This window comes from Heterodontus francisci, chromosome 27 (genome assembly GCF_036365525.1).
Source record: "Heterodontus francisci isolate sHetFra1 chromosome 27, sHetFra1.hap1, whole genome shotgun sequence".
In the NCBI taxonomy this organism is placed as follows: Eukaryota; Metazoa; Chordata; class Chondrichthyes; order Heterodontiformes; family Heterodontidae; genus Heterodontus; species Heterodontus francisci.
In genome coordinates this window covers 45,177,238-45,195,775 of record NC_090397.1, presented here as the reverse complement: position 1 = coordinate 45,195,775, position 18,538 = coordinate 45,177,238, and the positions used below count along the sequence as shown (strand labels likewise).

General features: G+C 42.8%; 1 protein-coding gene across 1 annotated transcript in view; it reads left to right on the top strand.

Annotated features, from left to right (window-relative positions):
- Nucleotides 1-18,538, top strand: part of fbxl13 (F-box and leucine-rich repeat protein 13) — a 447,713-nt gene that overhangs the window by 98,622 nt on the left and 330,553 nt on the right. Inside the window, exon 8 of the mRNA XM_068059249.1 lies at nucleotides 2,630-2,734. Within this exon, the coding sequence (XP_067915350.1) occupies nucleotides 2,630-2,734 (105 nt within the window). The remainder of the gene's footprint in view (nucleotides 1-2,629; nucleotides 2,735-18,538) is intronic.

Here is an 18,538-nt window from a genome sequence, read left to right as displayed (position 1 = left end):
AGAGAGGGGGGAGAGAGAGATTGAGATTGAGAGGGGAGAGATAGAGAGAGAGAGACACAGAGGGCAGGGAGTGAGAAAGAGGGGAGAGAGAGAGAGAACGGAGAGAGATGGACACAGAAGGGATAGGGATGGAAACGGATGGGGGGGTGGGAGAGAGAGAGAAAGGGGAAAGTATTGAACAGAGATGAGAGACAGATTTACACAGAGAGGGAGAGAGAGGAGAGAAAGAGATCAAGATCACTCCTGACAGATGGACATCTATCCGAATTCTCCACGTCACTACATCAAGTGTGCGGGCAGACATTGACTACTTGCGCAAGCAAAAACAATACCAGGTATCTCATGAATAGGAAAAAATGTGTTTTAAATCAGACTGTGTTTTGAAGGCATGAGATAGGCTATACACTTTATATACAGATTAATTGCCTCCATGTCCGTGTCTGTCAATAATTTTGTCAAATATCTGTGGTACAGCATGTTGGTGCCTATCGCTGCTCCACTCCTGCCTCAGCTCATCTACTTATAAGAACACAGGAAGATAGGAACAGGACTAGGCCATTCAGCCCCTCGAGCCTGTCCCGCTATTCAATGAGATCATGGCTGATCCGCGGCCTAACTCCATATACCTGCCTTTGGCCCATATCCCTTAATATCTTTGCTTAACAAAAATCTATCTATCTCAGATTTAAAATTAACAACTGTTCTAGCTTCAACTGCTGTTTGTGGGGAGAGTTCCAAACCTCTACCATCCTTTGCGTGAAGAGGTGCTTCCTAACATCTCTCCTGAACGGTCTGGTCCTAATTTTTAGACTATGCCCCCTAGTTTTAGAATTTCCAACCAGTGGAAATAGTTTATCTTTATCTAGCCTGTCTTTTCCTGTTAATATCTTGAAGACTTCAATCAGATCACCCCTTAACCTTCTAAATTCTCGCGAAAACAGGCCTAATTTGTGTAATCTCTCCTCGTAACTTAACCCCTGTATTCCAGGTATCATTCTTGTAAACCTACATTGCACTCCCTCCAAGGCCAATATATCGTTCCTAAGGTGTGGTACCCAGAACTGCTCACAGTACTCTGTGGGGTCTAACCAGGGTTTTGTACAGCTGCAGCATAACCTCTGTGTCTTTATACTCCAATCCTCTGGATATAAAGGCTAGCATTCCATTAGCCTTTTTGATTATTTTCTGCACTTGCTCGTGGCATTTTAAAGATCTATGCACCTGAACCCCCAAGTGTCTTTGGACATCCACTGTACTTAACCTCTTCCCATTTAGAAAGTACCCTGCTCTATCCTTTTTTGGTCCAAAATGGATAACCTCACACATGCCCGCATTGAAATCCATCTGCCACAGTTTTGCCCACTCACCTAGTCTGTCAATATCTCTTTGCAATTTTATGCTATCATCTAGACTGTCTACAATGCCGCCTAACTTTGTATCATCAGCAAATTTGGATATATGACTTACTATGCCATCATCCAAGTCGTTAATGAATAATGTGAATAATTGAGGCCCCAACACAGATCCCTGCGGGACACCACTAGTTACATCCTGCCAACCTACCACTCAACCAACTTTCTAACCATGTCAATAATTTGCCCTCAACTCCATGGGCTTCTACCTTAGTTAACAGTCTCTTATGTGGGACTTCATCAAATGCCTTCTGGAAGTCCATATAAATAACATCAATAGACACTCCCCTGTCCATTACCTTAGTCACCTCTTCACTGCTGAAACCCTCTTTGTTACCTCTAGACTATACCAATGCACTCCTGGCCAGCTTCCCAAATTCTACCCATTGAAAACTTGAGGTCATCCAAAGCTCTGCTGCCAAGGTTCTTACTCGAACCAAGACCCATTCATCCATCACGCCTGTGCTCACTGACCTACATTGGCTCTTGGTCAACCAACAGCTTGATTTTAAAATTCCCATCCTTGCTTTCAAAACCCTCCATGGTCCCGCCCCTCTAGTCCCACAACCCTCCAAGGTATCTATGCTTATCTAATTCTGGCCTCTTGAGCATCCCTGATTTTAATTCCTCCACCATTGGTGGCCGTGCCTTCAGCTTCCAAGGCCCTAAGCTCTAGAATTCACTCCCTAAATGTCTCCATCTCTCCCTCCTCCTTTAAGACTCCCCTTAAAATCTAGCTTTCTAACCAAGCTTTTGGTGATCTGTCCTAACATCGTCTTTTCAGAGTCAGATTTAATTTTTTAATACTCCTGTGAAGCACCTTGGGAGGTTTTATTAATTAAATTTATAAATAGAAATAGTTGTTTTGTAGTTAGAATGATGGTAAATGGCTTACAGGATGATATGCCACTAAATAATAATTAAGTGAAGTGCCTATTTGTTTAACATGGGCATTTCCAATGCCACTGCCCCCACCCACTTAGGAAGCTATGCTATTGTACAAAGTGGCAGAGTTCCAGCAGGTTGAAACTCCTGCCCACATTTGTTTACCAGACATACAATTTATGCTTCAACAAGTGACTGACAATGGAAAATCTAGGCTATTTTCTTTTAATGTTGAGGGGACTGTGCTTCAATTCATGATTTTTATTTAAGGTGTTGCTATAAAATCAGATTTTACCTTGTCTTGCATGTGCTGCTGTTTTGGCTCCTTATAGCGCCTGGAACGAGGGGAATTGGATGATGAGAGTGATGTACATTTGGCAACCACGGGAGAGTTCAAAGATAATATTTCCAACTTGCCTTGGCCAGCTGCACTAAAGGTAGTGTGATATATTTGTACTTTGTTTCTTTAATTCTGGAATGTTACATAGGTACTTAAAATGCATTAACAGATACTTTATGTCCATAAAATAACATAAGCATAATATGTAAATAATCAAAGTCTAGAATTAGAGTCATAGAGAGATACAGCGCTGAAACAGGCCCTTCGGCCCACCAAGTCTGTGCCGACCATCAACCACCCATTTATACTAATCCTACATTAATCCCATATTCCTTACGCAATTCTCCTACCATCTACCTACACTAGGGACAATTTACAATGGCCAATTTACTTATCAACCTGCAAGTCTTTGGCTGTGGGAGGAAACTGGAGCTCCTGGCGGAAATCCACGTGGTCACAGGGAGAACTTGCAAACTCCGCACAGGCAGTACCCGGAACCGAACCCGGGTTGCTGGAACTGTGAGGCTGCGGTGCTAACCACTGCGCCACTTATAAGAAAATTTAGAAATTTAGCATGACTTTTGTTTCTGCATTCAGTCCTCCTATTTACAAAGCCAAGTATCCCATACACTTTCTTAATCACCTTATGAACTTGCCCTGCCACCTTCAAAGATTTGTGAATATGCACCTCTAGGTTCCTCAGTGCTTGCACCACCGTGCCCCCATCTCCTTTAAAATAATACCATTTAGATTACACTGCCTCAGCATGATTCAGTGACTTAATGTAGGGAGGAAGGGTAGAAGCAAAAATTATTTTGGAGGGGGCTATAGCCATTAGATTATGTATCTTTATAAAATGCCTTTAGTGTCTGTATTCTTTGCAACTGATTAAGTGTCTGCAGTGGAAGCAGCACTTTACAAATAGAGCTAAGAGATCCCATAACCAATGGATCCAATCAAAGCTCCTTAAATGCATCTATGATATTTGATTCAACTACTCTTTGTGGTAGTGATTTCCACATTCTTAATACTCTGTGGATAAACAAGTTTCTCCTGAATTCCCTATTAAATATATTGGATCTTATATTTATGGACCCTAGTTTTGGTCTCCCCCACAAGTGAAAACACTTTCTCTTACCCTATCAAATCCTTTCATAATCTTGAAGACCTCAGGTCAGTCTTCTCTTTTCTGAAAGACATCTCAGTTCTGGTATCATCCTTGTGAATCTTTCTTTTTGTACCTCCTCCAGTGCCTCTGTATCCATTTTCTAAAATGAAGACCAGGACAGTGCACAGTACTCCAAATGTGGTTTAACCAACATTCTATACAATTTTAACGAAACTTCTCGGCTTTTCAATTGTATCACACTAGAAATGAAACCCAGAGCTGTCTAATTTCTTTTTACAGCCTTATTAACCTGTGTCACTACTTTTAGTGATTCATATATTTGTACTCCTAGGTCCCTTTTCCCCTCTACTCCATACAGACTCTAAGGACCCGATTTTAACTCTAAGTGAATGGGTTTTGAGTAAGTTAAAATTGGGCCCTTATTTTCAAGGAATATGTGACCTCCTTATTTTGCTTAACAAAATGCAACACCTTACACTTATTTTGCCACAGTCTTCCTCATTAACCATACTCCCCAGTACAGCGTCATTAGCAAATTTTGATATCGTACTTCTGATTAAGAGTTCAATTCATTTATGTAAATTTATGCAACAGTGCTCCCAGCATCCATCTTGTGGAACACTACTTCCCATCTTTTGCCAGGAACTACCCTTAACCCCTACTCGTGGTCTTCTACTCACGGTGAGAGGTGCTTATTTATTTATTTAGAGATACAGCACTGAAACAGGCCCTTCGGCCCACCAAGCCTGTGCCAACCAACAACCACCCATTTATACTAACCCTACGCTCTCCACCATTCTCCTACCACCTACCTACACTAGGGGAAATTTACAATGGCCAATTTACCTCTCAACCTGCAAGTCTTTTGGAGGTGGGAGGAAACCAGAGCACCCGGAGGAAACCCACGCAGACACAGGGAGAACTTGCAAACTCTGCACAGGCAGTACCCAGAATCGAACCCGGGTCGCTGGAGCTGTGAGGCTGCGGTGCTAACCACTGCGCCACTGTGCCGCTTCTTTAACAGCAACTCCAAAACCCATGACCTCCACCACCGAGAATACAAGGGCAGCAGGTTTCTGACCAATTTTGGAAATGGAAATGTCATAGTCTATGTAGGAGGAGGAATTTCAAGTGGAAACTGTTTCAAATGCATTCTAGCTACATTGTGAAATTCCAATGGGGAAGTGAGGCACTTGTTCCACCCAAATACTCTCATTCCAGTTCCTTCCAGTGTACAGGCAACAGAAAGTACACATGCATGACGGAGACAAATGCACTATACAAGTGTCATTACGTGGGCCCACAACATCATGTCCTAATTGCAATGGAAATTAATATCCAAGAGGTCAACTGGTATTGGGGAATGCAGGAAATCGATGAAGGAGCAGATTAATCCTTAAATCCATAATTGGCCAAACCACCCCTCCCCCAACTGAGTAACAAGGTACTGCTTTGAAATTCCATTCTCGCTCAGGTCAGATGCTCCAGTAGCATCATAAATGCTGTGGGTGTTGTCCTTTTATGGAAATAATCCCACCCCCAGGATTTAGAATAAGGTCATTGATGGGGCATATTGATAGGTGCACTCCCCAGTGACAAAATTACTGAATCCAGAATATTTACTCAAGTCTTAAAGATGCAGTTAACTTTTCATCTGCCAGACTTTGTGGGTTCCATGCAATGTGAAGTACCAGCAGTATTGAGGTTTGGTTGATATTATTGTAATTTATGAGTGTGTGAGCAGTTTATTTAAATACAGAAGCATAACATCAATTAATTTACCATTTTTTTAAACTTGTGTTTAATGGACCTTTGAATAATTCAACTTATTTTCACATTGATTTATTTAATCTGATTTGAATGAAATTGTTATTTGAAAGTTTTGGGGAGATTTTTTTAAAAATAGAAGATCTTTTCAACAATGTTCATAAGTAGTCTGGGGTTGTGATATTTTACTGTTAATTTGGCCTGTCCATTTAAGACTACTGTTCAAATTAAGTAGATCCAGGTAATTGTAGCTTGTTGTAAACTGCACGATTCATTCACAGGGTAAATGTAAATGTGTACAAATTTCAGGATTAAGGCCAATGACTAGCTTCCTTTTTTTGAAGGTAACTTTGCAGTTGGCACTTTGTATTGTCACGTCAGGATGGATGTGTGCTAGCCACAAGATTTTTATACATTGGCAAGTGGGAGGTCTGAGGTGTGAATTGGGGGAGTGGTGAACATTTCGAGTGGAAGAATTTGGAAATGAGAGACAAAGAGTGTGTTTTAATTGGTTTGTGAAAAATAGGGATAATTTTCATATCTCTACTGTCTCACAAAGCAGACACAAGCTGCACGAATATATGATGATCAGGATCAGATGACTCCCAAAGCTATTTTGGCTCTGCGCACCAGGCTACACCAGTTGCTGCTCCCATCCACCAAACGTTGTCTGTGGAAGTTGTGAGGTGGCTATTTTGAGCATACATTAATGAGATCCTCAGCTCCTGAGGAAAAGCTGGAAGCAGGAATGGTGCACTTTTTTGAAATTGAATGTGTGTGTGTGTGTGTGTTTTGAGACTTAAATATTTCCACAGTTAATGTCCCTGCTGCTATAGATGCTGGAAAGAAAATGTTGCCTCCTCTTCAGGGCCAGTGCTTCCTTTCAGTCTTCAGTTTTCAACCCTTCCCTTTTAGATGCTGTTGTGCAGCCATCAAAATCAGCTCTAGCGAATCTCATTCCCCCAGATCAGTGAGTTGCTGATAGGGGGCATAGTTCATGCTGGCAGCCCACCAAATCAATTTAAATGAGGCCTGTGGCCATGAATATGGCACAAGCTCCACACCAACTCCTTCAGCCAGGCACAGTGCACACCAAATCCCCATTCACTGATTTACTTTCAAATCAAAAATTGCCCCCATAATGTTTTTCTTACCCACTGCAGGTAAATAATAAATAATAGATAACACAGTTACGTAATGTTACGACCAGGTGAGAAAGATGTCTAGGGGTCTTTTACTGTCTTCACCTAGTCTTATTGTAACAGGGTTTAATTGTAAACACACTGTGTTTTGAGCTCATTCTTTGTGAATCCTCGTTCACAGCTTTCCAATTATAAGGCAAAGAAATGATCACACCAAGTTTTCTTTAGATTTAAAGAAGAAAAGTGAAATTTATTAAACCTTAAACTTAAACTCTAATATGGTTAAGGCCTTTGGATATACGACAGGCCCACGCTAGCGTGCACACGCAATACTCACATGCAAATAGGGACAGAAAGGAGCAGTAGAAAAATAAAATGGAGATGTTTGAGGCAGTCTCTAAATGGGGGTTTCTTGTTACTGTGATTATGTTTCCAGCTCGCCGTAGAATCCTTGATTGTAGACAATTCATTGGGGCCCAGTATTCTTCTTAAACCTTGTTCACTGTAGGAAACTTTTCTCTCTTGGGGTTCATATTATCGTCAATGGTTTCCGAAGCTGGTGAGAGTGAGATGAGAGCAGACGGAGAGAGGTGTTATTAGTCCAGGAGAAAAAAGCTTTCTGATTTCAAATTCCTTGTTGGAAGCTCAAATTCAAACAAATTTCAACAGTCAGTCATGTGACCAAACTGGCCCGACCACATCTGTTGTGAATTCGGCCATCTTAGTAGTTACTTGGAATGCTTCAACGTCTGGTAATCAAAAGTCCATTGCGGTTTAAATTGGAGCAGGGAATAGCTCCTTTGTCCTTTGAAGTACTTGTCTGTTGATATGCTAGTGTCTCCCTCCAGCCAACGTTTCCGACTGTCTTTTAAAGCAGGTTCTTCACCATCAGCAGTTTAAAATCAATGTTCATGTGGCAAAATTAATTTTCCTCATTATTGGCAGTTGGAGGGCTTGCCTGACAGTAAATAAACCTCTTCAGGTAATGGGGGGGAGTTGTTTATTGCACACATACAGAATACCAGGCATAATACAGAAACTGTAGGGGGAAATTGAGAAAGGTTGTAAGAGGCAAAAGATAGACTATGCAAAAAAATTAGTGGGTGACATAAAAGAGACCCCAAAAATCCTTTATAAACATATAAAAAGCAAAAGGATAATTAAAGGAATGGTGAGTCTGATTATGAACAAAAAAGGAAATCTTCTTGTGGAGGCAGAGGGCATTACTTAATGAGTACTTTGAACCTGTCTTCCTAAAACAAGGATATGAAGTTAATGTTGCAGAAGAGGAGGGGGGAGTAGACATATTGGATAGGATAAAAATAGAAAGGAGGTGCTAAACAGATTGTCGTCACTCAAGGTTAACAAGTCACCTTATTCAGATGGGATGTATCTTAAGCTGCTGAGGGAAGCTAGGGTGGACATAGCAGAAGCTCTGACCACAATCTTTCAATCCTCCTTGGATTTGGGAGTGGTGTCAGAGGACGAGAGAATTACAAATGTTATACCCCTGTTCAAAAAAGGGGAGAGGGGTACACTTGACTATAGGCCAATCAATCTAATGTCAGCGGGAGAAAGATTATTAAAGACCATTGTCAGGAACAAAATTAATTCTCACTTGCAGAAGCATGGGTTAATAGGAGACAGCCAGCATGGATTTTCTTTTATAGGTAAATCGTGTCTGACTAACCTGATTGAGTTCTTTAGTGAAGTAACAATGGGTCGATGAAGGTTATGCAGTAGATGTTGTATGTATGGGGATTTTCAAAGGCATTTGCTAGGCAAGGACAGAGTGCTTAACTCAGGAATTTGGTAAGTGTCGGAATTCAGTGCAGTGAGGGAGGAGGTGCTGTTCTGGGCTTTTACAGAACAAGGAGTGTTCTGAGAGAGGGAGCCGGAGACAGTGATCCCTCAGAGCTGAAGTCTAGAGGCATTACTTAGGTTAGCAGGTGAGCTGGTGAGTTTTAAGTTTTTTTTTCTAAACTAGGGCTGTAATTTAAATAGTACTGGGCAATATAAGTAATGTATTAAATTTGTAGCTTAACTTGTTAAACTACTTAAGATAACTACAAATTATCATTCAGTGATATTTCTAAACTTGAAACCTAATTAGTTAAGTAAAACACAATAAAGATGGCAGGGCAGGTGATGTGTCACAGCAGTAGCATGTGGGGGCTAGAGGACACCAATGTGATCCACAGCATCCACATCTGCAGTAAGTGTCTGCAGCTCGAGGAACTTCAGCTGTGAGTTGATGAGCTGGAGTCTGAGATTTGGACACTGTTATACATCAGGGAGGAAGAAAATTACCTGGACACTTTGTTCCAGGAGGCAGTCATACCCCTTAGGCTATTTAATTCAGATTTGATCCATCCTCAGGGACAAGAGGGTGTGACTGCGAGTGAGGCAGGTATGAGGATCCAGAAGGTAGAAATGGAGGAGCCTCAGCCCTTGCACTTGCCCAACAGGTTCAACGTTCTTGCAGCTTGTGTGGACAAGAGCAGGAACCGCAGGTAGATGCGCAAACTGACCACAGCTCTATGGTGCAGGGGGCCATTCAAGTAGGTGGAGTATAAAGGAATGTAATAGTATTAGGGGATATATACTGTTCTCTGCAGCTGAGAGTGTGAGTCCCGAAGGCTGTGTTGCCTGCCTGATGCCAGAGTTAAGGACATCTCCTTGGACTGGAGAGGAACTTGGAGTGGGAGGGGAAGGATCCAGTTGACTAGCTAAGACTAAGAAAGAGGCTTTGCTGAGGGAGTATGAACATCTAGGGGCTAAATTAAAAAGCAGAACCACAAAGGTAATAATCTCTGGATTACTACCTGTGCCATGAACAAATTGGCATAGGATAAATAAGATCAGTAAGTTGAATGTGTGGCTCAAAGTTTGGTGTGGGAGAAATGAGTTTTGATTCATGGGGCACTAGCATCAGTACTGGGGAAAGAAGGAGCTGAACCATTGTGATGGTCTTCACCTGAACCGTACTGGGACCAGTGTCCTGTCTAATTGTATAACTAGGGCTGTAGAGAGGGCTTTAAACTAAATAGTGGGGGGAGGGTTCAGGTGCAGGGAAAGTCAGAAAGGATAAGGCAATAATGCAGGATAGCAACAGAGAGTGACAGGAAGGGACAAAGTGAACAAACATAAGAGTGCACCAGCAAATAAGGTCAAAGTAGGGTATTACGACCAATGCAGGAGGAGTGCACTGTTTATTCTAGTTCCACTTCTCCACAGGGCACAACATATATTACATTTTTCCACTTACCGGTACACCAACCAGGTTTCTTTAATAAACAACAAAATTATTAGTTAATTATAAAACATGTTTTAACCAGTAACCACACAGATTGAAATGTTTAAGTTCCCTTTTTACCTTAGGCCCTCACACTCACATACACCGGTTAACCAGTAAAATAAAAAGGATTTTTGTTTAAAGCTCTGTTACAAAAAAAAGACAAAAAAAACTTAGACTGAATACTTGCTCATTCCTGAAGGAAAAAAAAAGATATGGAAATATGTCCTGTGTTTTGGTTTGGTGTCCCAAATGTTTATAGATGGCTGTCACTGGGATCTTCCCAGAACAGTTCTTTCCCTGAGATGTTGAAGATCAGTTTGGGTAGGCTTTCCAAGAAATGCAGCTACAGAGGCTTCAGATAGGCCTTAGAGCAGAAATGCAGCAACAGGGGTTTCAGTTCCCACACATTCAATACGCAGGGTTTCTTCAAATACAGGAGGAAAGAGGAGAGTGGCACACCGGACATGCAGGGTTTCTTTCAAAGGAAGAGAAAGAGATGAGCTGGGTTTCCTTGGCAGGCAAAAACCAACTGTCTTCCAAACAGTTTACACTCCAACTCACTGTCCAAAGCAAAACCAAAACAATGTCACAAGAATCAAGCTTCCAGATGAATCAATGTCCGTAATTCAACTATAAATCCTTAATAACATATTATATAAAAAATAGAAGCATTCTTGTAACAAGGGAAAATGGTAAAAAAGACATAATTAAAGGTTCTTTATCTGAATGCATGCAGCATTTGTAACAAGATGGATGAATTGATAGCACAAATAGAAATAAATAAATGTGATATGATAGCCATTACAGAGATGTGGTCGCAATGTGACCAAGGCTGGGAACTGAATATTCAAAAGTATTTGACATTTTGGAAGGATAGGAAAAGTAGGTGAGGTTGTTTGTTAATAAAGGACAGTGGTGAGAAATGATGTTGGCTCAGAAGATCAAGATGTAGAATCTGTTGTGGTGGAAATAAGAAGTAACAAGGGAAAGAAGTCACTGGTGGGAGTAGTTTATGGCGCCCCCCAACAGTAGCTATACAGTAGGACAGCATATTGTTATGCTAGGCCCCCACCTGCCAAGAATGAGGCACATTAATTTTGTCAAGAACATTGATTTTAAACTGTTACTGGAGTGAAAAAAGGACTTGTTAAACAGAACAGCTGTGGCTGGAAAAGACATTTGCATATTAACAGACGGTGATTGGAAGAACAAAACACCATTCCCTGACACATTCAACCCACAATGGACCTTGATCACCAGGTATTGTGTGTAAGAGGAGCGTTCCAGAGACTGCTAAGGTGATACAATCCAAGACGTGGTCAGACCAGTTAGTCACATGACTGCTTGGCAACCTGGGTTTTTCTGAATTGTACAAACAGTTTGAACGGAGAGTGTCTGTTTGCTCCTGAAATGAGAAGATCTCTCCTGTCTGCTCCCATCTCTTTTTCACAAACCTCTGAATCCACTGAAGACACATGAACCCCAAGAGAGAAAAGTCTCCTACAGCGAACAAGGTTTAGAAGAATATTGGGCCCCAACGAAAAGCAGGATCTACCTACAATCAAGGACTCTACAAAGAGCTTGAAGAACCGTAACAAAAACTCTTCAGATATTGCCTCAAACTTTTCTGCTTTATTTTTCTTCTGCTCTTTTCTGTCTCTGTTTGCATATGTGTATCGCGTATGCATGCTAGCATAGGTGCATCATGTATCCATAGGCGTCAACCGAATTAGCGATTAAGTTTAATAAATTTCAACTTTTCTTCTTTCAACCTAAGAAAGCCTGTTTGCACTGGTTTCTTTGCCTTATAATTGGAAAGCAGTGAACAAGGATTCACCAAGGGGGAGCTAAAAACACGGTGTGTTTAAAATTAAACCCTGTTATGGTAAGACCAGGTGAAGGCTGAGAGGGACCCCTAGATACCTTTCTTACTTCGTCGTAACAGACATTTGGGGGCTCGTCTGGGATTGACCCACAGACAAATGAGCGTAATTGGAAGTGGGAAGCCAAATTGTTCCCAATCAAAAAAGAGCAAGATTTCAATACAGGTTTCTTGTGGTCGTGTGTTCTTGAATACCAACATGTCTGCAAATGAAGATTGTAGCTCCCCAAGCCAGGGTGAAGTAACTTGGGATATTGTCTGTGGAGGTGTTGAGGAAAATGGCTGAGCAGTGTGGGATCACTGTACATGGCAAGGCTAGGAAGTCTGAACTCCTAAGGCTAGTGGCCAACCATTTTTCCCTTGAATCTGAAGAAGCAGAAACATGGTTAGATGTAGACCCCGAGCCAGGGTATTGCTAGCAAAGCTACAATTGGAACAGAGGAAATTGAATTAGAGGAGAAAGAAAGAGAGAGAGGAAAAAGAGAGAGAGGAAAGAGAGAGAGAGAGAGGCAGGAGAGGGAGAAAGAGAGAGCCTTCCAGAAATAACATGAACAAAATGAAAGGCAGGAGAGGGAGAGTGAAAGAATATTTTGGAAGGAATGTGAAGAAAGAGTCACAGAGAGATACAGCACCGAAACAGGCCCTCCGGCCCACTGAGTCTGTGCAGACCATCAACCACCCATTTATATTAATCCTACATTAATCCCATATTCCTACCACATCCCCACCTTCCCTCAATTTTCCTACCACCTACCTACAAATGGCTTGAGTTAACTAGGGGGCAACAGAGTAACCCTAGTGAAAGCATGGCCAATATGCAGGGCTGGGTGCAGAATTGTTAAAACTAGCTCAACTAATTCCAAGATTCGGTGAAGAGGATGTAGAAAAATTTTGTGTCCTTTGAGAAACTGGCAAAGCAGCTAAAATGGCCAGCTGAGACTTGGCCTCTTTTACTGCAAAGCAAGCTAACTGGAAAAGCCCATGAGGTTTATTCCCCGTTGCCAGATGAGAGTTCATCAGATTATGAACTGACAAAAAGTGCTATCATCAGAGCATATGAATTAGTACCTGAAGCCTATCGCCAAAAGTTTAGAACCCTCAAGAAGCAAGCGATTCAAACTCATCTGGAGTTTGAAAGAAGTAAGCAGCTGCCTTTTGACCAGTGGCTGAGGGCTTTTAAAGTTCCGAAGAAGGGTCACTGACCCGAAACGTTAACTCTGCTTCTCTTTCCACAGATGCTGCCAGACCTGCTGAGTGATTCCAGCATTTCTTGCTTTTAAAGTACAGTTCAGCTATGAGAATCTCAGAGAAGTAATTCTGTTAGAGGAATATAAGCACTCTCTCCCACTCTCCATAAAGACCCACGTAGAGGAGCAGTGGGTCAAGAGAGCCCGGCAAGCGGCCGGTCTGTCCAATGAGTTTGCTTTAATTTATAAGTCGGTTTCCCAGGGGAAAACCCTTCCTAATTACCCCTATAAATCTGAAAAGGACAAAGGGTGGGAAGGTGATAGGAGCCCAAGCAGTCCTGAGAGAGAAAGGAAAGCAGGAGATGTGGGGGGCCCTCCTCTGGCCAAAAGGGAAGGTGCTGTGAGCAGTAAGAGTGAGACCCAGAGACCTGTATGCTTCTAAAAGCTGACTGCTATAAATTAAAGGGAAAACCTGTAAGGTTAATCAGGGCACACCCACTCAGTGCAAAAGTGATGGAAAGCACAGCAGAGCAAGCTGTGGCTTTAATTGCAATAAGAGTGAGACCCAGGAAGTCTACCGCTGCAAGTGCAGGAAAATTTAATAGGGTTCCTGAGGGTTATCAGGGTTTTGTGTCTGAAGGGAGAGTAACCCCATACCCAACAAGTGGGGCAAGCAAGCCCATAGCCTGACATTTTCCCAGAGTGCTGTGAGCACCAGAATGGTGGTGAATGGTATTGGAGGGCAGTGTATGCCTGTACCTGTACACTCGGTGCACCTGGAGTTCGACCTAGTTTTGGGACCAGTGACTGTAGGGATTGTCCCTAGTTTGCCTGTGGACAGGGTTGACCTGCTCCTAGGTAATGATCTGGCAGGGGTGAAGGTGGTAGCCCCCCCAGTAGTGAAGGAAAGACTGCAGGAGGTCAGAGAGACATGGCAGTGACAGGAGACGGACCCCTACAGTTTCCCTGAATGTGTGTTGGATCAAGCCATGATCAAAGTAGCTCCACCTGAGGAGACTGCATTGGCACTGCAGGCAGATGACCATGAGGTCTGCCTGTCCAAGACTTTCTTTGGAAAGTTAGGAGACCCAGGGAATGAATTAAATGGAATATCCCTAGGTGAGGCTCAGCAAGCCAACCTAGTATTGCGAGAGTTAACACAGGCGGTCCAGTCTGAAAGTGAAGCAGAGGGAGTCCCTGACTGCTACTATTTAAAGAATGAGGTACTGATGAGGAAATGGAGTTCTCCTCACAGACCTGAGAGCAAGGAGTGGATAGTGGTGCCACAGAGGTACCGGAGAGAAACATTAAGAAGGGCCCACGAGGCTACAGTGGCTGTACATGCCGGTATATGAAAGACCAAACCCCGCATAAGGCAGCAGTTTGACTGGCCAAATCTCCACAAAGATGCGGTGGAATACTGCAGGAGTTGCCACCTGTGCCAGGTTGAGGGGAAATCCCAACCTACAGTGAATCCTTCACCCCTAAGTCCTGAACCGGTGTTAGGAGGACCCTCCAGCTGAGGGTTGGTGAACAGTAAGGGACCCCCATCGAGAACAAAAGGGGACAGGCAGGCACAAGGATGGCAAAAGTTTAGAAAGACAAGGGGAAAAAGTGACCAAGAGGGTAGGTTAAAGTAAGTCCGGGAGGAATCCTGAATGAAAACCCCTACTGTCCGGTCAGCCAACCCTGAAAAATTTGAAACGTTAGACTCCATATCCTCCTATCTGCATGAGGACACAAGAAGCACCTCACTGAGTTGCTGACAGCATTTACAGGAACCTGCAGGGACAAAGAATGACCTCTAGGGGGCACAGAAACCATGAGGGTGATGTCTCACCTAGGCGAAGTGCCACACGGGAGTGCAGTAGAGTCTGCACAAATACCTGCAGGAAGGAGTGTCCCAGAGGTCAAAGGGGAGATTAGTGAACAATCCTCCCTCGCAGTCAGAAAAAAGAAAACCATCCATCCCCCTAAAGCCAAAAGCCTTTGCATTACTCAGCAAAGCACTGAAAGAGACTTCAGAAAAGACCCGCGCACTACTGACGCTCCTGAATTTTTTTTTACCTCAGCAGGAACAAAGATCCTAGGCAGCCATGGAAATGGGCAAATGGAAGAGAAACTCCCCCAAAAAAGAACCACATGTTTATTGGGATGCCAAAAAAGCGGCAATTTTAATACATTTTAGGATTTGTGAATGAATGAGAGAAATGCATTTTATTTTCTGTATCATATTTTCTCTCGGCCCTTTTAATGAAATGCACTTTTCTTAAACTGCATTTCATACTGCTGGGTGTGGAGGTGTCATGCTAGACCCTCACCTGCCAAGAATGAGGCACATTAATTTTGTCATGAACATTGATTTTAAACTGTTACTGGAGTGAAGAAAGGACTTGTTAAACAGATCAGCCGTGGCTGGAAAAGGCATTTGCATATTAACAGATGGTGATTGGAAGGACAGAGGATCATTCCCTGACACATTCAACCCACAATGGACCTTGATCACCAGGTATTGTGTGTAAGAGGAGCATTCCAGAGACTGCTAAGGTGATACAATTCAAGAAATGGTCAGACCAGTTAGTCACATGACTAACATGCTTGGCAAGCTGGGTTTTTCTGAATTGTATAGTCATAGAGTTATACAGCACAGAAACAGGCCCCGGCCCATCATGTCTGTGCCAGCCATCAAGCACCTAACTATTCGAATCCCATTTTCCAGCAGTCGAACTGAGAGTGTGTGCTCCTGGACTGAGAAGATGGGATGTCTGCTTCCGTCTCTTTTTCACAAGCCTTTGAATCCACTGAAGATACATGAACCTCAAGACAGAAAAGTCTCCTGCAGCGAACAAGGTTCAAGAAGAATAGTGGGCCCCAAAAAAAGCAAGATCTACCTACAATCAAGGACTCTACAGAGAGCTCGAAGAACTGTAACAAAAACTCTTCAGATATTGCCTCAAACCTTTCCACTTTATTTTCCCTCTGCTCGTTTCTGTCTCTATTTGCATGTGTGTATCGCATATGCATGCTAGCGTGGATGTGTCATGTATCAGTAGGCGTCAACCAAATTAGAGTTTAAGTTCAAGTTTAATAAATTTCAACATTCCTTCTTTAAACCTAAGAAAGCCTGTTTGTGCTGGTTTCTTTGCCTTATAATTGGAAAGCGGTGAATAAGGATTCACCAAGGGAGAGCTAAAATTACAGTGTGTTCAGAATTAAGCCCTGTTACGGTAAGACCAATTGAAGGCTGAGAGGGACCCCTAGACACCTTTCTCACCTAGTCGTAACAGTGTAAATCAAAAAATAATGGAGGACTGTAGAAAAGGTACTGAAACAATCGTGAGTGATTTTAATCTTCATATAGATTGTAAAAATCAAATTGGCAAGGGTAACCTGGAGGCAAGAGTGTATTAGGGATAGTTTCTTAGAACAATATGTTCTGGAACCAATCGAGGAGCAGGCTATTTTAGACCTGGTAATATGTCATGAGATAGGATTAATTAATGACCTCATAGTAAAGGATCCTCGAGGCAAGAATGATCATAATGTGATAGAATTTCATATTCAGTTTGAGGATAAGAAATTTGAATGTAGACAGGCCAACCAGGGGCAATGCCACATTGGATTTGGTACTTGGTAATGAACCCGGCCAGGTGTTAGATTTAGATGTAGGTGAGCACTTTGGTGATAGTGATCACAATTTGGTTAGGTTTACCTTAGCGATGGGCAGGGACAGGTATATACCGCAGGGCAAGAATTATAACTGGGGGAAAGGAAATTATGATGCGATTAGGCAAGATTTAGGATGCGTAGGATGGGGAAGGAAACTGCAGGGGATGGGCACAATCAAAATGTGGAGCTTATTCAAGGAGCAGCTACTGCATGTCCTTGATAAGTATGTACTTGTCAGGCAGGGAGGAAGTTGTCGAGCGAGGGAGCCGTGGTTTACTAAAGAGGTTGAAGCGCTTGTCAAGAGGAAGAAGAAGGCTTCTGTTAGGATGAGACGTGAAGGCTCAGTTAGGGCGCTAGAGATTTACAAGCTAGCCAGGAAGGATCTAAAGGGAGAGCTAAGAAGAGCAAGGAGAGGACACGAGAAGTCATTGGCGGATAGGATCAAGGAAAACCCTAAGGCTTTCTATAGGTATATCAGGAATAAAAGAATGACTAGAGTTAGATTAGGGCCAATCAAGGGTAGTAGTGGGAAGTTGTGTGTGGAATCAGAGGAGATAGGGGAAGCGTTAAATGAATATTTTTCGTCAGTATTTACAGTAGAGAAAGAAAATGTTGTCGAGGAGAATACTGAGATTCCGACTACTAGGCTAGATGGGGTTGAGGTTCACAAGGAGGAGGTGTTAGCAATTTTGGAAAGTGTGAAAATAGATAAGTCCCCTGGGCCAGATGGGATTTATCCTAGGATTCTCTGGGAAGCCAGGGAGGAGATTGCAGAGCCTTTGTCCTTGATCTTCATGTCGTCATTGTCGACAGGAATAGTGCCGGAAGACTGGAGGATAGCAAATGTTGTCCCCTTGTTCAAGAAGGGGAGTAGAGACAGCCCTGGTAATTATAGACCTGTGAGCCTTACTTCGGTTGTGGGTAAAATGTTGGAAAAGGTTATAAGAGATAGGATTTATAATCATCTTGAAAAGAATAAGTTCATTAGCGATAGTCAGCACGGTTTTGTGAAGGGTAGGTCGTGCCTCACAAACCTTATTGAGTTTTTCGAGAAGGTGACCAAACAGGTGGATGAGGGTAAAGCAGTGGATGTGGTGTATATGGATTTCAGTAAGGCGTTTGAAAAGGTTCCCCACGGTAGGCTATTGCAGAAAATACGGAAGTATGGGGTTGAAGGTGATTTAGAGCTTTGGATCAGAAATTGGCTAGCTGAAAGAAGACAGAGGGTGGTGGTTGATGGCAAATGTTCATCCTGGAGTTTAGTTACTAGCGGTGTACCGCAAGGATCAGTTTTGGGGCCACTGCTGTTTGTCATTTTTATAAATGACCTGGATGAGTGTGTAGAAGGGTGGGTTAGTAAATTTGCGGATGACACGAAGGTCGGTGGAGTTGTAGATAGTGCCGAAGGATGTTGTAGGGTACAGAGGGACATAGATAGGCTGCAGAGCTGGGCTGAGAGATGGCAAATGGAGTTTAATGCGGAAAAGTGTGAGGTGATTCACTTTGGAAGGAGTAACAGGAATGCAGAGTACTGGGCTAATGGGAAGATTCTTGGTAGTGTAGATGAGCAGAGGGATCTTGGTGTCCAGGTACATAAATCCCTGAAAGTTGCTACCCTGGTTAATAGGGCTGTTAAGAAGGCATATGGTGTGTTAGCTTTTATTAGTAGGGGGATCGAGTTTCGGAGCCACGAGGTCATGCTGCAGCTGTACAAAACTCTGGTGAGGCTGCACCTGGAGTATTGCGTGCAGTTCTGGTCACCGCATTATAGGAAGGATGTGGAAGCTTTGGAAAGGGTGCAGAGGAGATTTACTAGGATGTTGCCTG